Consider the following 21930-nt stretch of genomic DNA (forward strand, 5'->3'; position numbering starts at 1 on the left):
CCACAGGACGATGGCTAAAATGGAAATCACAGATGTTGGGGCCCAAAGTGTCCTCCACCGGAACTCCCAGTCCACCAGGTACTGGTCCAGGGGAGCGAAGGGGTGTCATGGGGGACAGCATCAGCCAGGGGACCAGGAACCACCAGAAGGGAGACATGAAATGAATGTGAGATACGGTAGTCACTGGGATGCTGTAACTTATACGTCACCTCACTGACCTTCCGGAGAACCTTGAGAGGCCCCACAAACCGGGGCTCAGCTTCTTGCAGGGATGGCAGAGTGAGAGGTTCCTGGTGGAGAGCCTCACTGCAGTGGTGATCCGCCAGCTCCTTCTGGCGACGGACGGCACGCTGGAGCCTCACTCCAAACCTCTGCATGCCCGAACCAGTCGTCCACCACAAGGGCCTTGGTCTGGCTCAGAATCCATGGAGCCAGGGCCTCGGTCTGGCTCAGATTCCATGGAGCCAGGGCCTCGGTCTGGCTCAGAATCCATGGAGCCAGCCAGATAACTCAGGGCACACAAGGGAATAAGCCCGATGGAGGAGTGACGTAACGAATTCTGGGCACATTTTGCCCAGGGAAGGAGGAGAGAGAAAAAAAAAAAAGGACCCACTCCCCATGCCGGTCCAGGTAGTGACTCCTCAGAAACCTCCCCAGCTCCTGGTTAATCCTCTCCACCTGCCCGTTGGACTAATGCCGGTACGCAGAAGGGAGGCTGATCATGACCCCCAATTTCTCCATGAAAGCCCTCCATACCTGTGACGTGAATGGGGGGCCACGGTCGGAGACAATATTCTTTGGAAGACCTGCTGGAACAGTGCCTCAGCAACCTGGAGAGGAGTATGGAGACCAGAGTGAGGATTAAACCGGCATGATTTAGAAAATCTTTCCACAACCACCGGAATGGTGGTGAAACCGTCAGAGGGGAGATCAGTAACAAAGTCAAAGAACAGATGAGACAAGGGATGCTGAGGCACGGGGAGGAGTTGCCCTGCTGGAGCGTGCCAGGGAGACAGTTTGGGCACACACAGAACAGGAGTTGACGTAGCGAGTAACGTCCTGCACCAAGGTGGGCCACCAATACTTTTCAGAGAGTGATTGTATAGTACGGGTATAGTACGGGTGAGGATGGCCAGCGACGACAGCTGTGTGCCCAGGTCAACAGTCACTCCCTTACCCCCATGGGAACGTAGATGCACTCAGGAGGACAGGTAGTGGGAGCGGGTTCCCTCTCCAGAGCCTGGCAAATGTCCACATCTACAGACCACCCCTGTGGTCTGGGACATGACATGAGAGGGAACAGGAAAACAGGTCATCCTGCATTCAGGTGACAAGTCCGTGATTCTCATCCTCGACCATGAGATAGTGGGGTTATGGCGTTGGTGCCATGGGAGGCTGAGGATGATCTTGTGAGCTGGTGCACTAGTGATGAAGGGGATGTTTCCCTGATGAAGGGACTCCACGGCGAGGGTGAGGGATATGGTGTGTGTGATGGTTCCGGATCCAAGTGGCCGATTACCAGGGGCTTGAACCGGAAAGGAGAGCAGGTATGAGGGGATGTTCAGAGAGGAGGCAAGGGTCTGGTCAGTAAAGTTCCCCACGGCACCCGCGCTGTAGAAACAGTACATGAGGGACAGCCAGCTAGTGTGAGCAACACTATAAAGGGTTTAAAAGAAACTGATGAAGATGTAATCTTCCACCTCCTGGGGTAGGTGTGAGTATCCTACGACCGTCCCTCTGCTCTCGTGGATCCCAAGTTGGGACGTACCGGACACTGCTGAAGCACCCCCTTGACCACAATAGAGACAGAGCCTCAGCTGTCTCCATCATGGGGAGGCATGTGACCCCTACCTCCATAGGTTCAGGCTCTGCTACAGTGTTCACTGAGGGAGGGAGAGAAGCGATGTGGGCACCGACGTGCCCAAAGTAGATTATCCAACCAGATGGCCATCCCGATGAGTGCATCCAATGAGAGGCTGTCATCATGACATGCCAGCTCCCATTTGATGCACAAAATAGAGGGAGCACTGGAGTAGGTAGCCACGGCATATGAATTCAATCTTTTATCTGGGAAAGACCCACGGGCATCACTGACCTGGGCAGACTGATGTGCTGGGTCAACTGGTGGCAGAGTATCCTCCACTAGTGGAAGGCAACGCCTCTCAGGCATTTCCAAGACATTGAAGAACCTCTTCCATAGCCGTCCCCAGTTGCGCTAGCTGGTCATGGTGCTTACGAAGTAGGTATCCCTGTTTGTCGATCGTCTGGGAGATGTCCTGATTTCCCGCTTCTTCCATTTGGTGAGGCAGTACTCTGGAACATAGACGCTGGGTGTCGGGAAGCAAGTGCAGGTGGTGCATTTAATAATAACCGGACCCTGGCCCAAACGAACAACCACAAGTATCATACAGACATGAAACACATAGTCAATACTGCCTGAGGACTAGAACTAATGGAGTGACAGATATAGGGGAGGTAATCAGTGAAGTGATGGAGTCCAGGTGTGCCTAATGATGAAGCACAGGTGCACGTAATGATGAATGCCAGGTGCTCGTAATGATGAATGCCAGGACAGGTGGTTAGTAAACCGACGACGTCGAATGCCGGAGGGGAGGAGCGGGGTTAGAAGTGACAGTCCATGGAATACATTTCAAGGTATTATTTCATTTCAATTAACAGGTGCGCCTTGTTAAAAGTTAATTTGTGGAATTTATTTCTTAATATGTTTGAGCTGTTGTGTTGTGACAAGGTAGAGGTGGTATACAGAAGATAACCCTATTTGGTAAAAGACCAAGTCCATATTATGGCAAGACCAGCTCCAATTAGCAAATAGAAACAACTGTCCATCATTACTTTAACTTCTTGACGCTACCCATCCTTGTACCGGGACAATTGTCATCAACAAACGCTGAATTGCATAGCGCCACATTCAAATAATACATAAAAATATTTATATTCATGAAATCACAAGTGCAATATTGCAAAACACAGCTGAGCCTTTTGTTAATCCACCTGTCATCTCAGATTTTGACAATATGCTTTACAGTGAAAGCAATCCAAGCATTTGTGTAAATTTATCGATCACTCTACAAAACATTATGTACACTTAGCATCAAGTAGCTTGGTCACGAAAATCAGAAAAGCAATCAAATTAATCATTTACCTTTGACGATCTTCGGATGTTTTCACTCACAAGACTCCCAGTTACACAATAAATGTTCCTTTTGTTCCATAAAGATTATTTTTATATCCAAAATACCTCTGTTTGTTTGTTGTGTTATGTTCAGAAATCCACGGGAAAGAGCGGTCACGACAACGCAGACAAAATCCACATAATATCCGTAATGTCCATAGAAACACGTTTTTTATAATCAATCCTTGTTTTTAAAATATATAATCGATAATATATCAACCGCAACTGTCTTTATCAGTAGGAGAGGGAGAGGCAATGGCTGCTCAAACTCTGTTGCGCGAGCAAAAGTCATGCGAACACCTGACGCAATGTTATCTTTCTTGCTCATTTTTCAAAATAAAAGCCTGAAACTATGTCTAAAGACTGTTGACACATTGAGGAAGCGATAGGAAAATGAATCTGGTTGATATCCCTTTAAATGGAGCGAAGGCAGGCTATGGAACATGGAGCTTTCAAAATAGAAGCCACTTCCTGGTTTGATTTTCCTCAGGTTTTGCCTGCAATATCAGTTATGTTATACTCACAGACAATATTTTGACCGTTTTGGAAACTTTAGTGTGTTTTATATCCTAATCTGTACATTTTTTGCATATTCTAGCATCTGGTCCTGAGAAATAGGCCGTTTACTTTGGGAATGTTATTTTTCCAAACATAAAAATAGTGCCCCCTAGCTAGCTTCAAGAGGTTAAGACAAGAAGGTCAGTCAATGCGGAACATTTCAAAAACTTTAAAAGTTTCTTCAAGTGCAGTCACAAAAACCATCAAGCTCTATGATGAAACTGGCTCTCATGAGGATCGCCACAGGAAAGGAAGACCCAGAGTTACCTTTGCTGCAGAGGATAAGTTCATTAGAGTTACCAGCCTCAGAAATTGCAGCCCAAATAAACGCTTTAAAAGAGTTCAAGTAACAGACACATCTCAACATCAACTGTTCAGAGGAGGCTGCGTGAATCAGGCCTTCGTGGTCAAATTGCTACCAAGAAACCACTACTTAAGGACAACAATAATAAGAAGAGACTTGCTTGGGCCAAGAAATACAAGCAATGGACATTAGACCAGTGGAAATCTGTCCTGGAATCTGGAACTCCAAGACTGTTGGAAAAGCATTTCAGGTGAAGCTTGTTGAGAGAATGCCAAGAGTGTGCAAACTGTCATCAAGGCAACAGGTGGCTACTTTGAATTGAGTTGTTTAATACTTTTTTGGTTACCACATGATTCCATATGTGTTATTTCATAGTTTTGATGTCTTCACTATTCTACAATGTAAATTTGTAAGGGTTATTGACAACGGAAAATGTGACGATCTCCCAGGCTCCTAAGCATGTGTAGGGACCAGACAGGACACATATTTAGACCAGACACATATTTAGCCCCTTACTTTTGTTGGCACAAATCTACCTCCATACTTCCATTCATTTGTCTGGGTTACTTTCAGACGAGTCCGGAGAAAACCATTGGGTTCCTGAGTCTCCCCTTTCCATAGAGTGGCCATATTAGTTTTTTTGGCCAAACCGTTTGGAAGCACCAGACGTTTTCACGAAAATACAGATTTTCAGGATTTCTCACGGTCTGACAAATAGACTTAAGGATTTAACAGATGAAGGAGGGAGCATTTTGATGAGTGATTTTCAGGTAGTTAATGAGTATTTGTAGTTTATAGGATATTTTTATTTTTCATTCCGCACAGTAGGCGGCTGCAATACAACTTTTGGGATGTAGTCTGCCATAGAACCCCCAATGAATTTTTTTTGTTTTTAAATGGCCAAAGATTTTTATAACTAACCCAAGATAGACCAGATGCTGATGTTTACAATGGGAGCAAATTAATCATAGGGTGTGTTAGTAGATAGCCAGAAGTACATTTACGAACGCACCCATAGTGGGCAGAGCCAAGCACGCACTAGTGAGATCAAATTGGCAGGTTCTAGCATTTATTAAGTGCTTGTGTGCGATAACAATTGGCCCTTGAATTCCTTCTAAACAACGCATTTCTGTTTTATTTTGGCAATGGGTAAAGTCTACAAAATATAGTCCACTCTGTTTGTTACAGATTCTAGTGTTGGAAACAGAAAACTGTATGGAGATTTGCAGAATGTCGGCCAAAAATCCATCTCGCTTCATCTTCTCCAACTGACTGCCACTGGGCTTCCTCTTTTCACTTTACAGCTACCCTGGGTACACTCTGACTTCATCATCGACCGTGGAGCATATTTTGTGGCGAGTGGAAATGCCAACTTCTGGTTGATTTCTAATTCATTAGATAATTATTTAGTCAAGGTATCAATTGAACCATCAATTCTTACTGATCATACAATTATATTCTTATCTTTAAATATGAATGGATCTGAAGTTAAACCGAATCGGAGTTATTGGAAACTCAATAGTAGACTGTTGGAAGATTAGAATTTCAAGATGGATGCCAAAGATATTATACAAGACATTTGGAGGAAAGCCCAACTCTTTAAGTCTTATGGGAAATATGGGGAATTAATGAAGTATGAAATAAGACAAACAGCCATGAAGAGAGGTAAAGAAATTGCTGAATTTAAAAGATTAAGGAAATACTTTCTCTAATCTCTATGGAGGACCTTGATGAAGAAGCAAAGGGTCAGTTATTCTCTTTACAACTAGAAATGTACCGAATGTATGAAGAGAAAGCAAAAGGGGCATTTGTAAGATCAAGTAGGAGATGGTTGGAGGAAGGTGGAAAAAAAATACAAAATACTTTTACAATTTAAGAAAGAAAGAATTCTGAATTTACATATATTCATAAACTCAATATAGATGGCAAAGAAAATGAAAACCCCAAAGATATTTCAAAATAAGTTTCAGAATTCAATGGTAACCTTTATACCAGTAATGCCTGTCCTACTAGTGACATATCTGCCTTTCTAAACTCTGTCAAAGACTGTGCAAAATTCATAGATGAACACTTCCAAAAGTCTTGTGATGAAATTATTTATATTAATTAAATTAAAAAATGCATCGGCAAGTTAAAGAAAACAAATCTCCAGGGATTGATGGCATTATCAGTGAATTCTATAAATATTTTCAGGAGGATATTATTGAATTTATATTGAATGTTTTTAAGGAGGCAATTGATTTCGGGGTCCTGCCTGTTTCCATGACACAGGGCCTAATTTCTGTAATACCCAAACCAAACAAAGATTCTATGATGTTAGAAAATTGGAGACCAATCACATTAATGAACAATGATGGAAATATACGTGCATCCATCTTTGCAGAAAGACTTAAAAAAGGTATTGACCAAATCATTGATGATACCCAGTCTGGTTTTATGAAGGGCATACATATATGTAATAATATTTGACTAGTATTGGACTTGATAGACTACATTGAGCACATTATGGAAGATAGCTTTATTTTATTTGTAGACTTTTACAAGGCATTTGATACAGTTGAACATTATTATCTTTTTGAGACTCTTCGATTTTTTGGTTTTGGTCAGTATTTTCCAAGTGTAATTAAGACACTTTACAATAATAGTAACAGCTCTGTTAAATTATCCCATGGAACTTCACAAAGATTCGACATTAGACGTGGAATTAAACAAGGATGCCCAATTTCTCCTTTCTTATTTTTATTGGTCACACAAGTTATGGCACTTCATAATAAATAAGGATAGTTTTAGGGGTATCAGATACAATACAAAGAGATAAAATTTTCAAAATTGGCTGACAACACCACCATTTTTTTTGAAAGATCATAATGAAGTCAAGAAACCTATTGAGTGTATTAATGCCTTCACACATGTATCAGGTTAATCTCTGAATATTAGGAAGGTGAATTACTTGCATTCAAAAGATGTGACTTAAACTCAGTATGTAATATCCCTGTAAAAGATGTGATCACATATCTTGGTATTACAGTTAGCAAAGGCCAGAAAGAAGGGGCCAACTTAAATTTATCTCCTATTGTAGAGAAAATTGGAAAGAGATTTAACTCCTGGTTATTAAGAGATCTGTCTTTATCTGGACGTGTACTTTTATCACAATCTGAAGGTCTGTCTAGATTAGTTTATACCTCCCTTGCCTCGGATGTTCCTCTGTCAGTAACTAAAATGGTTGATACTAAATGATTTAACTTCATATGGAGGAATAAACCTCATTATTTAAGAAAAGCGATAATATGTAGCACCCAATGTGAGGGAGGGTTGAATGCTCTGGATTTTAAAACCTCTAATATAATATTTAAGTTTAAATGGATACAAATCTATTTAAGAAATAAGGATTGCATCTGGAATATCATCCCTAATTTAGTATTCCAACAAATTGGTGGTCTATAATTCTTACTCAAATGCAACTTTGATATGGGTAAAATCCCTATTAAGCTTGCAAACTTTCATAAACAAGTACATCTAACTTGGAACCTCATGTACAAACACAATTTTCCCCTCATAGGTATTCAATCTGGAATAATAAAGACATAAAATTCAAAAACAAGTCTTTGTTTTTCCAGAACTGTTTTACCAACAACATTATTTGGGTTAAACAATTATTGAATAATGATGGACAACTATATGGACAAGTATTTATTAGAACACACAATGTTACATTCACTCCTGAGGAGTATCAACTTGTTGTTAGAGCTGTCCCGAAAGGTGCTATTCTTCTTTTAGGAGAATATAACAGTACTCCAAGTGCAACTGTTGAGGATTATGTAGCCTCAATACAACTAGAAGGAATTTACATTTTAAATTATAAATGTAATAACATGTATATAAGGAAACTATGTCAAAATTTCATTGTTATCTGGTAAATATTGCATATCTGATAAGGTGAAAGAAGTATCATATGAACTCATTCATAGAATCTACCCCATAAAGACCTTTATTATACACAGATTTAAAATAGCTATTGATAACAAATGTGTACTTTGATTGTGACCCAGAGACTCTTGACCGTTTATTTTGGGACTGCTCTTATGTCAGAAGATTTTGGTGTGAGTTAGAAGATTTTATTTTAAAAGAAACAACTATTACTGTTAATTTCAAAGACTCTGATATTATGTTTTATTTTGAACCAAATTATATGGACCCTGATTTAACTTCCATTGTTCATTTGTTTATCTTTCATGGAAGATTCTTTGTCCATAAAATGAAGTGGGCAGAGAACAAACCCCTTTTCACATTATTTAAGATAGAATTTAAATATTATTTTGAAATTATCAGTAAATGTAATAACAAAAAAAGCAATATGCACCATAAAAGTATTTAACAAATTGAAAATGAATCTTGATATGTAATACCCCTCCCTGTCTGTTAGGTATATGTACTCTTGTTTGTATATCTGTTTTTTTGTATTTGTTGTGTTGATAATAAAAAAATTCAAAAATAAAAATAAAATAAAAACGCCAACCGGATACTTCATATTTATACATCCGGAATTAAAAAAATAATAATAATACATTATACATCCGGTGAAATATTTGGCTAGTATCTGTAAGACACATTTCGATTGGATGAAAAACGCAAGCCAATCATAGCTCTGGATGGAAGGAGGCTATTTCGCAATTCGATTGCGTTCATGGTTTAGAACCTGTGCGTTGATGTTGTTTCAATGTCAGTGAAAAAAACGTGAATATTATATATAATGAATACTATAAGGTCGTCGGTTTACCGGTTTCATGGAGTGATATGTTCCACTAGGTAATTGCGTTCTTCAAATTAATATAAAATGGAATGGTTGAGAAGTCATGGCAAGGTATTTTGAGGTTCAACCTCGGGAAACTAGCGCTAGCTAGGCTAACTCTGGATATGTACACCTTAACAGTACATTATTGGGCTAGATCTGTACCTAAATGATGCTGCCGCAGTGTTGCACGCTATCTTTGCGCGTTTGATTGTGGCTTCGACTGTAACGAAGCTAGTTTAATTACACCCACCACTCCATATCAAATACGTTGCTTGTGTGATTTAATCAGGCTGTTCATTTTCATCAAACGCCAAGTATGTTGATTAAAATGTAAATTTGAACTTACTATAATTTAATACGCCTGTCCAGATGCAGGTGGTGAATTGGAATTTAGAAATTGCTCCATTACAATTTTTTTTAATGAAGTAATTTAACGATGTGCACACCGCCAGCTTCTCTATTTCAAAACACCCACCTGTCTCATTGTTTGAGACAGGTGGGTGTCCACTCCAAAGGGCTGCATGTCATGATACCTGTCTTTGAAATAGACAATGTTGGATTACTTCTTGGAGCAATTTTTTCTTATTTTTTTCTCCCTAAATTCAAATGCAACTTGACACAGACATGTTTGAAGATACATATTTGGCTGAATCGAGAATGAATATAGTATCACCAATAACAGGTTAGTTGAAAAGTCTATAGCACCGTTTTGTATAGGCAAACCTGTAACTTCCAGTAATGGATACCAAACATCTTTGGTTATATCACATTATCTGGTGTACAATCTGTAGCTAGAGTACTTTCCCGTGGATATTTTGTCTCAAATTTCAACCGGTATAGTAGGTTAAAATGATTATTTTTCTCAACATTCTGGCTTGTTAGGAACATTTACATGATTTTGCACGCCAATGTTTCAGTCTGTATATACCAATTAATTGTGAATTACAACCTGATAAATCAGACAAATTGCCTGCTTGTATTTTCCTTCCAATGATTGAACTTTGAGTGAACTAGCTATCCATGAACACATTCTAACTAACCCTTATGACCAAGTCTGCTTTAAAAAGCCAACTAAGCTAGCAAGTTATAAACTTTCACAAACCAACAGTCATATTTTCCTAAAGCTTGAATGCCTTAGCACTCTGCTGAATAGTTTACATGGTTAAATCATGAAACTGACATTTCATACTCTTATTATCCAGCAGGAATTTTGCACTAGAGCTTCCAGGATCCAGTGGCGCCCAGCCGCGATCACTAAGTGGTTGGGTTCTGTCCTGGGCCAGTGTACCTCCCCTGACCTCTTGGTGTGGTCCTCTCACATCACAGGCAGAGGGGGCAGGAGTGTTCCAGCAACCCCCCTGGCACCACCAGCAGGTTCGCACAGGGAAGCGGGGCACAGAGTACCAGCCCAAGAATATAAAGCGGAAGCGGACCCACGGCTGGATCAAGAGGATCAGCACGCAGGGTGGCATCGAGGTGATTCTCCGTAGGATGCTAAAAGGACGGAAATCCCTCTCACACTAACCACCCAATGGACTATTTTGTCAGTAAACGTATCGAAGTTGTGGTGCAAAGGTGCCCAGGTTTTACTACCATGTGGAAGATGCACCAAAAAATAGGCAGAAACATGGCAATGCCTTCCAATTATGTAAGCAACACCATGCACATTTACAATAAAACATTCCAAACAGTCCCTTTACAAGTAAGAATGTTGAATAAACTTAATTGAACTTACTCTGTTGATTGTCTGTTGTGTTGTTAGAAATTTTAGACAAAATGTCCACAGGAAAGTCTTATTAACCTGACTTCGAAACGTCAGTCTCTGTGTGTAGCAATCAAGATTTGTTTGCTCATGACCAAAGGCACATGCACAAGATGGAAGTACATGCACGTAATGCATGCATGTAACCAACGTCTGCAGGTGTTGACATGGTTTTTTGCATATTCCAGGAGATATAAATTTCAACGGCAGTACCTGTGCTCTAAAAAGTGGGGTAAACAACACTTTCCTATGTATATTTTGTCAAAAATGTTAAGTGGCTGAAGCACCAACCACACAGACAACCAGTAGAGTAAATTCAGATGTCATTTTATTCAACATTCTGTCTTGTAAAGAAAACTTGATGATTTCACATAAAAGTCTGATTTATTAGGCAATCTAAGAACCTGCAGACTTGTTGGTACAGTTTTGTGTAGAGCTGGATGTCTGAGTTATTGGATATGTGAAGGCAGCAGTGGCGGTCAGTGCTATTTAAGATGAGGGAGGAAGCAAATAATTTATGAGCGTGGCCTTATTTCTATTACTCCATGTTGGATGACTCATTCATATTCCATTCACCCAGTTCAGTGTAACAGCGATAGCTTTAGGCTTAACATCATGAGGTTGCACAACCTAGCCTATGAATGAAAGTTTACAATGTAGGTGCACACAGGTCGAGAGAAAAATTTGACGTGACAGTGACACACCTTGCACACTCTTGCCTGCATCTAGCTGATATAGGGTGTAGTCATTAGTCCAACAGTTGCAAATGAGTTTCTAATGAACAAATTCAGTTATGTTTATCCCCTTTCCGTTTTTCAACAGAATCGGCGGAATAAATACACCCCTGATCAAGCGTAAACACAGTTCACTTTCATAGCAGCCACGTTGTATTCCTTCTCTCATCTATACACTCTCCTCTCACCTTTTCCCTTCACATCAGCCGAAAAAACCTTTCCAAGCCAAACCATATAACCACTACACACAGCCTACATCTTTGTCACCATATTAGCTAAAGTAACGTCATAGTCAAAATAGCTAATAGAACTAACACGTTAGTAAACCCGCTACAATCATTCAGTAACGTTACAGTGTAACGGGAAAAGTGTAACGGGAAAAGGTAAACAGTCTAGCACTTACACTGGCGGGCCACGGTGGCAATAAATTAGTCAAACCAAAAGCTTACCATGACTTAGAAGAGTTGTGTTGGATAGTCATAGCCAGCTAGCTAACGTAGCATCCCACTGTTTGAGTAGGCTAAACTAGCTAGCAGCATTTTCTAGCTAAGTAAGTGAAATTGAAAGTGAAAAAAATTGACAATCTCTCTCTTGCTTCTTCATTTTGGAAGAAATACATTGTTCAAAACGGTTTAACTATTGTCTTTCTCTGTCTTTGAGTCAACCACTCACCATGTTATGCACTGCAGTGCTAGCTAGCTGTAGCTTATGATTTCAGTACTAGATTTATTCCCTGATCCTTCGATTGGGTGAACAACATGTCAGTTCATGCTGCAAGAGCTCTGATAGATTGGAGGATGTCCTCCGGAGGTTGTCATAATTACTGTGTAAGTCTATGGAAAGGGGTGAGAACCATGAGCCTCGTAGGTTTTGTATTGAAGTCAGTGTACCCAGAGGAAGATGGAAGCTAGCTGTCCTCCGGCTAGACCGTGGTGCTATCCTACAGATTGTTGTTGAGGCTACTGTAGACCTTCATTGCGAAACAGTATGTTTTAATAAATTATTTGGTGAGGTGAAAATATTTAATATTTGATCAAAAAAGCAAAACTTTTTATATGTTTTACAGTTTTTATTTTAATGAAATTCACTGAGGAGGATGGTCCTCCCTTCATCCTATGAGTAGCCTCTACTGGAAAGAAGATGGATTTGCAGATGTATTTGACCATGAAATGGATTCTCAATGTCTTTCTCATCTATTTCAGACTCAATCTTGGAAAGGCACGGTAGGTTGGTGCAGTAAGTCAATTTAGCTTAAATGGCATAGGGAATCAACTGTGACAAAAGTAGTTTTACTTATGCACCTGTCAACATGCAGTGGTGCGGTTGAACAAGTTCCTGAATTTGAATATTGGACTTTTAATATGTAAGTGGTGGGATATAAGCATCTGTGCTGCTTGTGTAAGCTATTTAGTTGCTGCGAAAATAAACACATCTTCGGACCTTCATACCATGCTGATACACAGTTGTCATTCAAGTTTGTGTCTTGCTCAAAAAAAAGCACTGTTTCAGGGGGGAATAAGCATTTTTATTAGCATGAGTGAGTGTTGTTGGTTGAAATCAGTGGGGTTGGAGATGATGGAAGATCAGAAAACCATGGTTAACATATTTTATATCTCAATGTCTGTGTTAATATCTCCTTGTGAAAATAATTTCACAAACGTTGATACTGAATAACAAGGAATTTGTGTGCCATGGCTAGCTACTGCTTATCACTGCCTCTCTGCCATCAAATTACGTGACGGGATCTGGAGCCCCTCTTCCTATTGGCGTCCTGGTTTCTCGTGTAAAAACTAGTGACCCAGTGAGCATTGTCCTTGTACGACCGTCTATCCTCTCCTGTAGCCAATGGAGCACCAGTCAAGAAGAAGAGGAACGCCCATACACGGACGAGCAACAAATATGGAGTATATGGAATTGTTATGCTAACTTACGTGCTCTATAGCCATCAAGTATGCTTGATTATTCGATTCAACATAGTTTGATTATCTCAAACCTAATTTCACAAAAAAAAACATAATTATTTGATTGTGTCATAGTCAACCCGAACTTGTAAACAACCAGCGGTTTCTTAGCTACGACAAAACACTGTCTAGTAGCAAGCTAGCTAACGTTAGTGAGTTGCTAGATAGATATAACGGGTTGTCTAGTTAGCAAACTGGTGTTCTTACTAGCTTATAGAATCCTTGTAAATGACTAAGAATTGATGCACACATTCCTTGTACTTTGTGTAATCTTGAATATTTCAGATAGCCAACGCTGTACAGCGTATTTAGCTTTAATTACGCTAGTAAACTACGCAGGTTCGTGTTACTGTAGCTAACATTTACCACGCGCATCAGCTAACGCATCATCTTTTAGTCTGTCTTTCTGAGGTATAAAGCCACCATGGATAAGGTAACGTCTTTTTCTTTTATATAGCTTTCAAGCTAGAAAATATTATGTTTACAGTTGACTGCTAGCTAAGTTACCCTGTTTTGACTATGAACTAGTTCAATTTTGGCCCTGTGTTTACTTGTTCGTCATCAAGCTGGTTTAGCTAACAGAATATGACAGCTAGAAAAAATAAAGTTTAATATTATATGCTTAACGTTATGTTGTCCCTTGATAGCTACTTATCTAATGTATTATCTAGTTAGCTAGGCCAATGTCATTTAGGTAGGTACAGCAATTGTTCAGTTGGCTACCCAGGAAGATATTTCCCAATCCCAATGTTCAGAATTTAAGTATCCTAAAAAGCTGGAGTAACGTTAGTCAGCTAGGTTAATTTCTCACATTTTGCAATCTTTCCTAAACAGGCAGAGTTTTTAAAAGGACTACCTGTCTACAACAAAAGCAATTTCAGCAGATTTCATGCAGACTCTGTCTGCAAAGCGTCAGTAAGTGTCTTCCTGCCCTTAGTTCTGTATGTCAAAGACATTTTCCTGAGAGCATGAATTGCTAATGGTCAACATAGATATTGAATTTAGTGCCAAACAATGCATATTGTAATTGGACTTTATATTTCTCGCCTGTTGTTTGGGTTAGTCAGTTAGTGGACACATACTTGATTTAGACTTCATCACCTATTTCTGTCTGTCTTTCAGAACCGGAGGCCCTCTGTGTATCTCCCAACTCGGGAGTATCCATCAGAACAGAGTGAGTGTCCCATCAGATTCAAACAATACTCTGTTCTCACAGTATATGCGTGCTAGTGTGTACTTCTGATCTGAATATTGTGTAGTTTGATTGATAAAGGTTAACATTATTGATTAGCCTGAAGACCCAACGTTGAATTGCATTGGATTCAATAGAAGGATAGTTTAACTTAACTGGTTGTCCACTTGGTTGGTCCTTTTGCAGGTATGAATGTGAGACAATATATCCACAGGAAAGTATAATTACATCAACTTTTCAAAGCGCTGGCAGTGTGTTCAGATTTCGATCACCTGAAGCATGCGCAGAACCATGTATACACGTGCACGAGCTCGGAAAGTATGCATGTGTCTCGTGCATGTATTTTTATCACCCTGAAATGCATGCTTCAGGTGATAGTAATCTGAACACATTACCAGCGGTTGAAAAGTTGACTTAATTATACTTTCCTGTTGATATATTGTCTCTCATTCCTACCTGCAAAAGGACCAACCACATGGACAACCAGTAAAGTAAGTTAAACCCATTTTATTAAACATTCTGTCTTGTAGAGGATACTTTCCTGATCTAAATGCTCATTGGTATACAGTACCTGTCAAAAGTTTGGACACACCTACTCATTTAAGGGTTTTTCTTATTTTTTTAAACTATTTTCTTCATTGTAGAATAATAGTGAAGACATCACAACTATGAAATAACACACATGGAATCATGTAGTAACCAAAAAAGTGTTAAACAAATCAACATATATATTGAGATTCTTCAAAGTAGCCACCCTTTGCCTTGACAGCTTTGCACACTCTTGGCATTCTCTCAACCAGCTTCACCTGGAATGCTTTTTCAACAGTCTTGAAGGAGTTCCCACATATGCTGAGCACTTGTTGGCTGCTTTTCCTTCATTCCAAAGTCCAACTCATCCCAAACCATCTCAATTGGGTTGAGGTCGGTTGATTGTGGAGGACAGGTCATCTGATGCATCACACCTCCTTGGTCAAATTGCCCTTACACAGCCTGGAGGTGTGTTTTGGGTCATTATCCTGTTGAAAAACAAATGATAGTCACATTAAGCGCAAACCAGATGGGATGGTGTATCACTGAAGAATGCTGTGGTAGTTATGCTGGTTAAGTGTGTCTTGAATTTTAAATAAATTACCTGCAGTGTCACCAGCAAAGCACCATCACACCTCCTCTATCTCCTCCTTTCTTGACATTTTCCGATTTGACTGACCTTCACGTCTTCAAGTAATGATGGGGTTCTCTTTGCTTATTTGAGCTGTTCTTGCCATAATTTGGACTTGGTCTTTTACCAAATAGGGCTCTCTTCTGTATACCACCCATAAGTTCATTTGTGGAAAGAAATTCCACAAATGCACAGCTGTTAATTTAAATGCATTACAGGTGACTACCTAATGAAGCTGGTTGAGAGAATGCCAAGAGTGTGCAAAGCTTTCATCAAGGCAAAGGGTGGCTATTTTGAAGAATGTCAAATATAAATATATTTTGATTTGTTTAACAGTTTTTTTGTTGTTACTACATGATGCCATATGTGTTATTTCATAGTTTTGATGTCTTCATTACTTTTCCACCATATAGAAAATAGTCCAAATGAAGAAAAACCCTAGAATGAGTAGGTTTGTCCAAACTTTTGACTGGTACTGTAATTGAAATGGCCACCTGTGTAATCCGTGCCATACAAATTCTGAACATCAGCAGATAAAACTGCTTTATGCATATATTCCAATTCCGGTATTCAAGTGTGTTATTTGCTGACCCAGCAAAGTTTATTACAGTATAGAAAATAGTAAAAATAAAGAAAAAACATTTGAATGAGTAGGTGTGTCCAACTTTTGACTGTTACTGTACGTTCTCTTGTGATTTATATTGTTTTTTGATCTGATATTTTTTCTTATAAGTCATTGTCACAGAGAAGACAAATATCCTATTGAGATATCTTCACCAACAGTGGGACAAAAAGGTAAAATATTGGGAAAGTTGATACCTTCCTAATGCATTGTTTCTTCACACGATATAGACACTGTATTGCAGTTTACTGTAGGTCAGCTAGTTTTCCAACCCCTCTGTATTTTGTCTCGACAGAATGCGGCCAAAAAGCGGGAGCAGGAGCAAGCGGAGGGAGAGAACACTGCACCCCCGCGGAAAATTGCCAGAACCGACAGTCGGGAATTAAATGAGGACTCATAGAGTGCTGTACACACACAGAACTACAGATAAAGAAGCACACAGGCAAAGTTGCATTTGACAGACAGGACATACCACTTCCTATGTCGTACAACATGATCTTGGGATGTTGACAGTTTTGTCTTTTGTATTTTATTTACTTTAGCATTTTTTTCCCTTAACTGTCCTTTTTTAAGTCTTCGATTGGCACATAGCTGAAAAGCTCTGTCTTCATAACAATAACATTACCTCCTCCACCCTAGGACTCATATTTAATTGTTGCTTGACCATGTTTTTACATGAGGAGCATTTTCAGTGCCCTTGTTTGCTTTCATTAGTTTACTTGTACTATATGTGTATTTTGACCTGCATGATTTACAGTCATGTCCATTTAATCAATTAGGTTCTATGCCATTTTATGTACATCCTTCTGGGCTTGGAGTAAATAGAATATTGTCTCCACAGTAAATAGAATATTGTCTCCACAGCCTCTTATTTTAGTTTGAGATAAATACGATGACGGCGGTATACCATAACACTGAAGGATGCTTGTGAGATCCCCAACAATTATTACAGTTACTGAAAAGGGAAGACTGTGTATAGACTTAAGATTGAATTCGTCTCAGGTTGTTATGGGGAATGCTGCCTCAGAAGGCTGCATTCCTGAAAGTTTTGACGTCTCCTAGTTTGAGTGATTGAATTGCCTTAATGGAAACGTTTCTTGATCAATTAAGGACCCTCCCTCTGTTTACATTGTGACAACAGTGGAGGAAATGCACACACACTGTTGAGTTAACGAGGGGATTAATGGTGTGAATATGGAGGATGCTCCCACAGGTTCATATTGGGGCAAACCCTTTTACAGTATAAAAACAGACCAATTTTGCAGCAACACACGATGCTCGATGTTTGTCAATGTGCATAAACGTTGTTTCCCCATAGACGTGCTACAATCTACCACTAGCAGCTAGATTGTCGTCACATCTAGAAAAGTTATCTTGATGCAGATAAGTGTCTGGATAGTATAGGGAAGTGGACTTATCTGACTGTTAACATGGCATGGCTCCACAAGTAAAAGCATAGCTGCTGAGTTGCAACTTAGCTCAATCGATCTGTGTGAACCTATAGGATACGCCTTGCTAAAAGGACTTAAGTCAATATGTGGGGTAAATGTGCCGTTCAGGTGTATAGAATCTTGTCTCAAAAGTAACCAGCTGATGTTAAACTGTTAATGTGGGGCATAGTTTGACAAATGTAAATACTAAAATGGGGCGTATTGTTCCTGATATGCTCTCTATATCCCTCTGTTGCTATTTACAATGATCTGGTGTAGTTGTGAATCCTGTCAAACTATGGGCTGTGTATACATGGTTTGTTTCCTTAGACCATTATCAGGTAATTATTTAAGGACTTGCAGTGTCCAGTACCTTTCGATCATTAGATAATCATATCTTACCTGAAACAGTCACACTGAATTCATGTTTGAAAGCATTTACAGTATAAACTCTGCAGGCCATATGTTTTAGGTGGCGTCGGCTCATCTTGTTTGAGTTGATCTTGAGGCTGGCTGACGATCAGCTACCATTATGTTCCTTGTTGATGCTAGCTGTCTACATGTGTTCATGTTGAGAATTCTTTCCACAGGTAGACAAGTGTTGTTTTTTATTTATTTATTTTTTGATAAAGTTAACCTTAATAGACATTGTGCTCTGATTTAAACTGTGTGAATGTGGGGCCTGGCACATTCACACAGTTAAAATCACAGCACACAATGTCTATTAAGGTCATCACGCTGTTTACTATTGAGAATTGAACGAAGGAGTGCTTCATCTTACTGTATAAAAAAAACTAACACATTCTCACGTAGACAGCTCGCACCACCAAGGAACAGAATGGTAGCTGATCGTCAGCTAGACTGAATTCATATGGAAATGACCCTCTGCAAAGATGTTCTCAATAAAGTTGCCTGGGTATTGTGTTGATTTGCTTGTGAATGTTTATTTCTACTGAGCATCCGTGAGGTATGTTTTTTTTCTCATGTTGGAATTCACTGAAACATATTTCGTATACACACAAAGGTGACTAGTAAATAATCTAACTACAGACGGTAGGAATAGGCAGGCTACATTCTACAAAGAAGTCGCCATGCTAGCTCATGTTATAGTTATATGTGCGAATCCCCTCCTACCTGTCTGCAGTGATTAAGTTCTCTCAACCAAACGGACCACTAGAGAGGAGTTATTGACTACAGTACCAGTTCGCTAGATCTAGCAAATCATCAGTTACACCGTCTGAAGCCCTTGTAACAGGATTGCTTCCGTCCCTCTCCTGGGCCTGAACCAAGGACCCTCTGCACACATCGACGACAGTCACCTTCGAAGCATCGTTACCTATCACGTTGACAAAATCTGCGGCCCTTGCAGAGCGAGAGAAACCACTAGGCCTACTTCAAGGTCTCCGAGTGAGAGAAGTCACCCGATTGAAACGCTACTAGCGCGCACTGCTAACTAGCTAGCCATTTCACACTGGTTACACCTACAAAGACCAAAGGCGCAATCGATTCAATAAAAGGTAATCAGGCTACCCTCTCCTTGTGTTCTGGCAGACATATCCATTGCCTTGCCTCCTACCCAGACTTTAAGCTACACTACATGATCAAAGTATGTGGACACCTGCTCATCTAAAATCTCATTCCAAAATCTTGGGCATTAAAATAGAGTTGGTCCCTCCTTTGCTGCTATAACTGCCTCCACTCTTCTTGGAAGACTTTCTGCTAAATGTTGGAACATTGCTGCAGAGACTTGCTTCCATTCAGCCAGAAGCGCATTAGTGAGGTTGATTTAGGCCTGGCTCGCAGTTGGTGTTCTAATTCATCCCAGAGGTGTTTGATGTGGTTAAGGTCAGGGCTCTGTGCAGGCCAGTCAAGTTCTTACACACCGCTCTCAACAAAAAAATTCTGTATGGACCTCGCTTTGTGCACGGGGCATTGTCATGCTGAAACAGGAAAGGTCACCCCCCAAACTGTTGCCACAATGGCGGTGAGCTTTACACCACTCAATCTGACTTATGGCATTGCGCATGGTGATCTTGTGTGCGGCTGCTTGGTCATGGAAACCCATTTCATGAAGTTCCCGACTAGCCGTTATAGTGCTGATGTTGCTTACAGAGGCAGTTTGGAACTCGGGAGTTTGTGTTGCAACCAAGGACAGACGATTTTTTTGCGCTAAGCGCTTCAGCGGTCCCATTCTGTGAGCTTGTGTGGCCTACCACTTCGCAGCTGAGCTTTTGTTGCTCCTAGATGTTTCCACTTGTTGCACAATAAAAGCACGTACAGTTGACCAGGGCAGCTTTAGCAGGGCATAAATTTGATAAACTGACTAGTAGGAAAGGTGGCATCCTATGATAGTGCACTTCAGTAAGGCCATTTTACTGCCAATGTTTGTCAATGGAGATTGCATGGCTGTGTCCACATACTTTTGTGTATATATATATATATATATATATATATAGTGTATTCTATTTTATATCATATTTATCATCCTTGGTGTGGTAGAATGTGTTCAAAACGTGATGCATTACATTTCCTCTGGTCTCATGAAGTTTATTGGAGTGTGTTTTGCATCGACGGTACATTCACTATTTCATGTGCTGAAATAATTAATAGAAAAACAAAGTTAAGAAAAATAAAATATCTTTCAGTCACCGTAAATGTGCTCATTCTGTACTATTGCAGGAATATAAGATGTCTTTGGCTTATAAGGTGCTGAATAAGACATTTATTTCAGGCATGCAGATGTTTCACCATGCTTTTTACACATCAAATCTGATGAATGGAAAGACAAAATATGGGATGGAATAAACTGCCATCCAGATCTTATCGCTTCATGATGATCAGAACCACAAGTCATGCAGTCTTATAACTGCATTTAGTTATGGTACTAGGGAGGGCCTCATTCAAGGGGGTAAACTGTTACAATTTGTACATAGTATACACTTAGGGTGTCAGTATATAGAACAGATATAGCCTATATTTACTGTCATATCATTTGGATGGTGGAGAATGAACCCAAAACCTGACCTTACATTCTGACCTTACATTACATCTTAGCTTATTTAGTTTATTCAGTATGACCTAAACCATGTTGATCTTTTAACAAGAATAACAAGTTATTGTTCTCTGCATCCCTTTCTTACATTTTACATATTGCCATGATGATTGACTAACACTTGGAGCCAGAAGTGTCAGTATCGTTAGATTGTCTTGTTTGTTTCTCTCCTCTCGCTCTCAGACGAGGGTAACAACTCGCCTGAGGGAGTTGTATTCAGGTCCTGCCTGGTGGGCTGACTGTTAGGAGTCGTTTGTGGGGTAGCATCGCCTGGTTTGGACAGCTGAGGCCCGTTCGCACACACCACTGCCCCTTCTGATCTGCTAAAGCTGAACAGCTTCCCTGGGCTGAAGGTCCTGTTGGGGGACTGGGACCTTTCCTGGTTCACGGACGCAGCCGTCACCACGGTCCCCGGTGATGGTGTTACCGACAACGGCTCCTTCTTCAACTCCGGAGACTTCCGGAACTTGAAGCTGAGGAAGCCTGCTAGTTTGGCTTCTCCCCCGGTTGGGGACTGAGGGGAGAGGGCCGTGCCTGAGGAGAACTTCCCCTGCTGGGGGAAGATCTGCTTGAGCTTCACTACATTGCTGTTGCCCAGCAGAGAGCTGGGTCTCTTGGGCTTGTCCACAGGCTTCCACTGGGTCTTCTCATGGTGGTGCTGGTTGTCAGCCTTGTGGTACTCGCTTTCCTGCTGGGCCTCGGCCTGGAGCTCCACCTGACGCTGCAGCTCCTCCTCCTCAAGCTGCCTCCTCAGCTGTTGCTGGGAGTGCTGCTGGGCCTGACGCTCGTGCTTCTGCATATGAACAAGGTAATACTGTATGTATAATATGTGGCAGAAAGTAAACAGACTTGGCAGGCAACACTATCTGTAACCACGTTCCCATCCACAGTTTTTATGCGAGTAAAGTCATATATCATATATTATATCATAAGTTTCAGTGTAATTTTCGAAATGCCGGCAGATCATTTGTTAATTCGACATGATGGGATCTTTTTGCGTCGGTAAAATGTATTTTGCTGGAAATGGCGGTGGAAATGCCTTTGTACTTAAATATTGATATAATAACCATCACATCATCGTAAATTTGGAGACACCCGATGATATGGTATGTGGTCCTCCCACTACGACTCGGGAGACAGTTTATTAGGCTACACTACAGTTTGTTAGGTC

The 21930-nt window shown here is 40.4% G+C and overlaps 3 protein-coding genes across 4 annotated transcripts in view; 2 read left to right on the forward strand and 1 right to left on the reverse strand.

The window, feature by feature from the left end:
• Positions 1-8697: 8697 nt before the first annotated feature.
• On the forward strand, positions 8698-10581 carry mrpl34 (mitochondrial ribosomal protein L34). Of its 2 annotated transcripts, none has more exons than XM_042328619.1 (2): positions 8698-8861; positions 10053-10581. In XM_042328619.1, the coding sequence occupies exons 1-2, from the start codon at positions 8806-8808 to the stop codon at positions 10369-10371; spliced, it is 375 nt and encodes a 124-aa protein (XP_042184553.1). In that variant the 5' UTR covers positions 8698-8805; the 3' UTR covers positions 10372-10581. The 2 variants fall into 2 exon arrangements, with proteins under 2 accessions (XP_042184553.1, XP_042184552.1); XM_042328618.1 differs by having other exon boundaries at positions 8700-8861; positions 10050-10581.
• A 2562-nt stretch (positions 10582-13143) lies between these two features.
• Positions 13144-18635, forward strand: LOC112260291 (DET1- and DDB1-associated protein 1). Its single transcript, XM_024435286.2, has 5 exons — positions 13144-13737; positions 14139-14219; positions 14427-14478; positions 16389-16450; positions 16573-18635. Exons 1-5 carry the CDS (start codon positions 13729-13731, stop codon positions 16675-16677), a joined length of 309 nt encoding a protein of 102 aa, XP_024291054.1. The 5' UTR covers positions 13144-13728; the 3' UTR covers positions 16678-18635.
• Positions 18636-20238: 1603 nt separating this feature from the next.
• Positions 20239-21930, reverse strand: part of LOC112260292 (anoctamin-8) — a 29755-nt gene continuing 28063 nt past the window's right edge. Inside the window, exon 17 of the mRNA XM_024435287.2 lies at positions 20239-21552. Within this exon, the coding sequence (XP_024291055.1) occupies positions 20905-21552 (648 nt within the window). The 3' untranslated portion in view covers positions 20239-20904. The remainder of the gene's footprint in view (positions 21553-21930) is intronic.

This window comes from Oncorhynchus tshawytscha, linkage group LG10, assembly GCF_018296145.1.
Source record: "Oncorhynchus tshawytscha isolate Ot180627B linkage group LG10, Otsh_v2.0, whole genome shotgun sequence".
Classification (NCBI taxonomy): domain Eukaryota; kingdom Metazoa; phylum Chordata; class Actinopteri; order Salmoniformes; family Salmonidae; genus Oncorhynchus; species Oncorhynchus tshawytscha.

Excerpts from the sequence above, each read along its gene's own strand:
- LOC112260291 (XM_024435286.2), top strand. Across the intron at positions 14,220-14,426 it reads ACTCTGTCTGCAAAGCGTCA|AACCGGAGGCCCTCTGTGTA; the intron begins GTAAGTGTCTTC and ends TCTGTCTTTCAG. Across the intron at positions 14,479-16,388 it reads GGAGTATCCATCAGAACAGA|TCATTGTCACAGAGAAGACA; the intron begins GTGAGTGTCCCA and ends TTTTCTTATAAG.
- mrpl34 (XM_042328618.1), top strand. The coding sequence starts at position 8,806 with ATGAATACTATAAGGTCGTCGGTTTACCGGTTTCATGGAGTGATATGT. Across the intron at positions 8,862-10,049 it reads GGAGTGATATGTTCCACTAG|CAGGAATTTTGCACTAGAGC; the intron begins GTAATTGCGTTC and ends CTTATTATCCAG.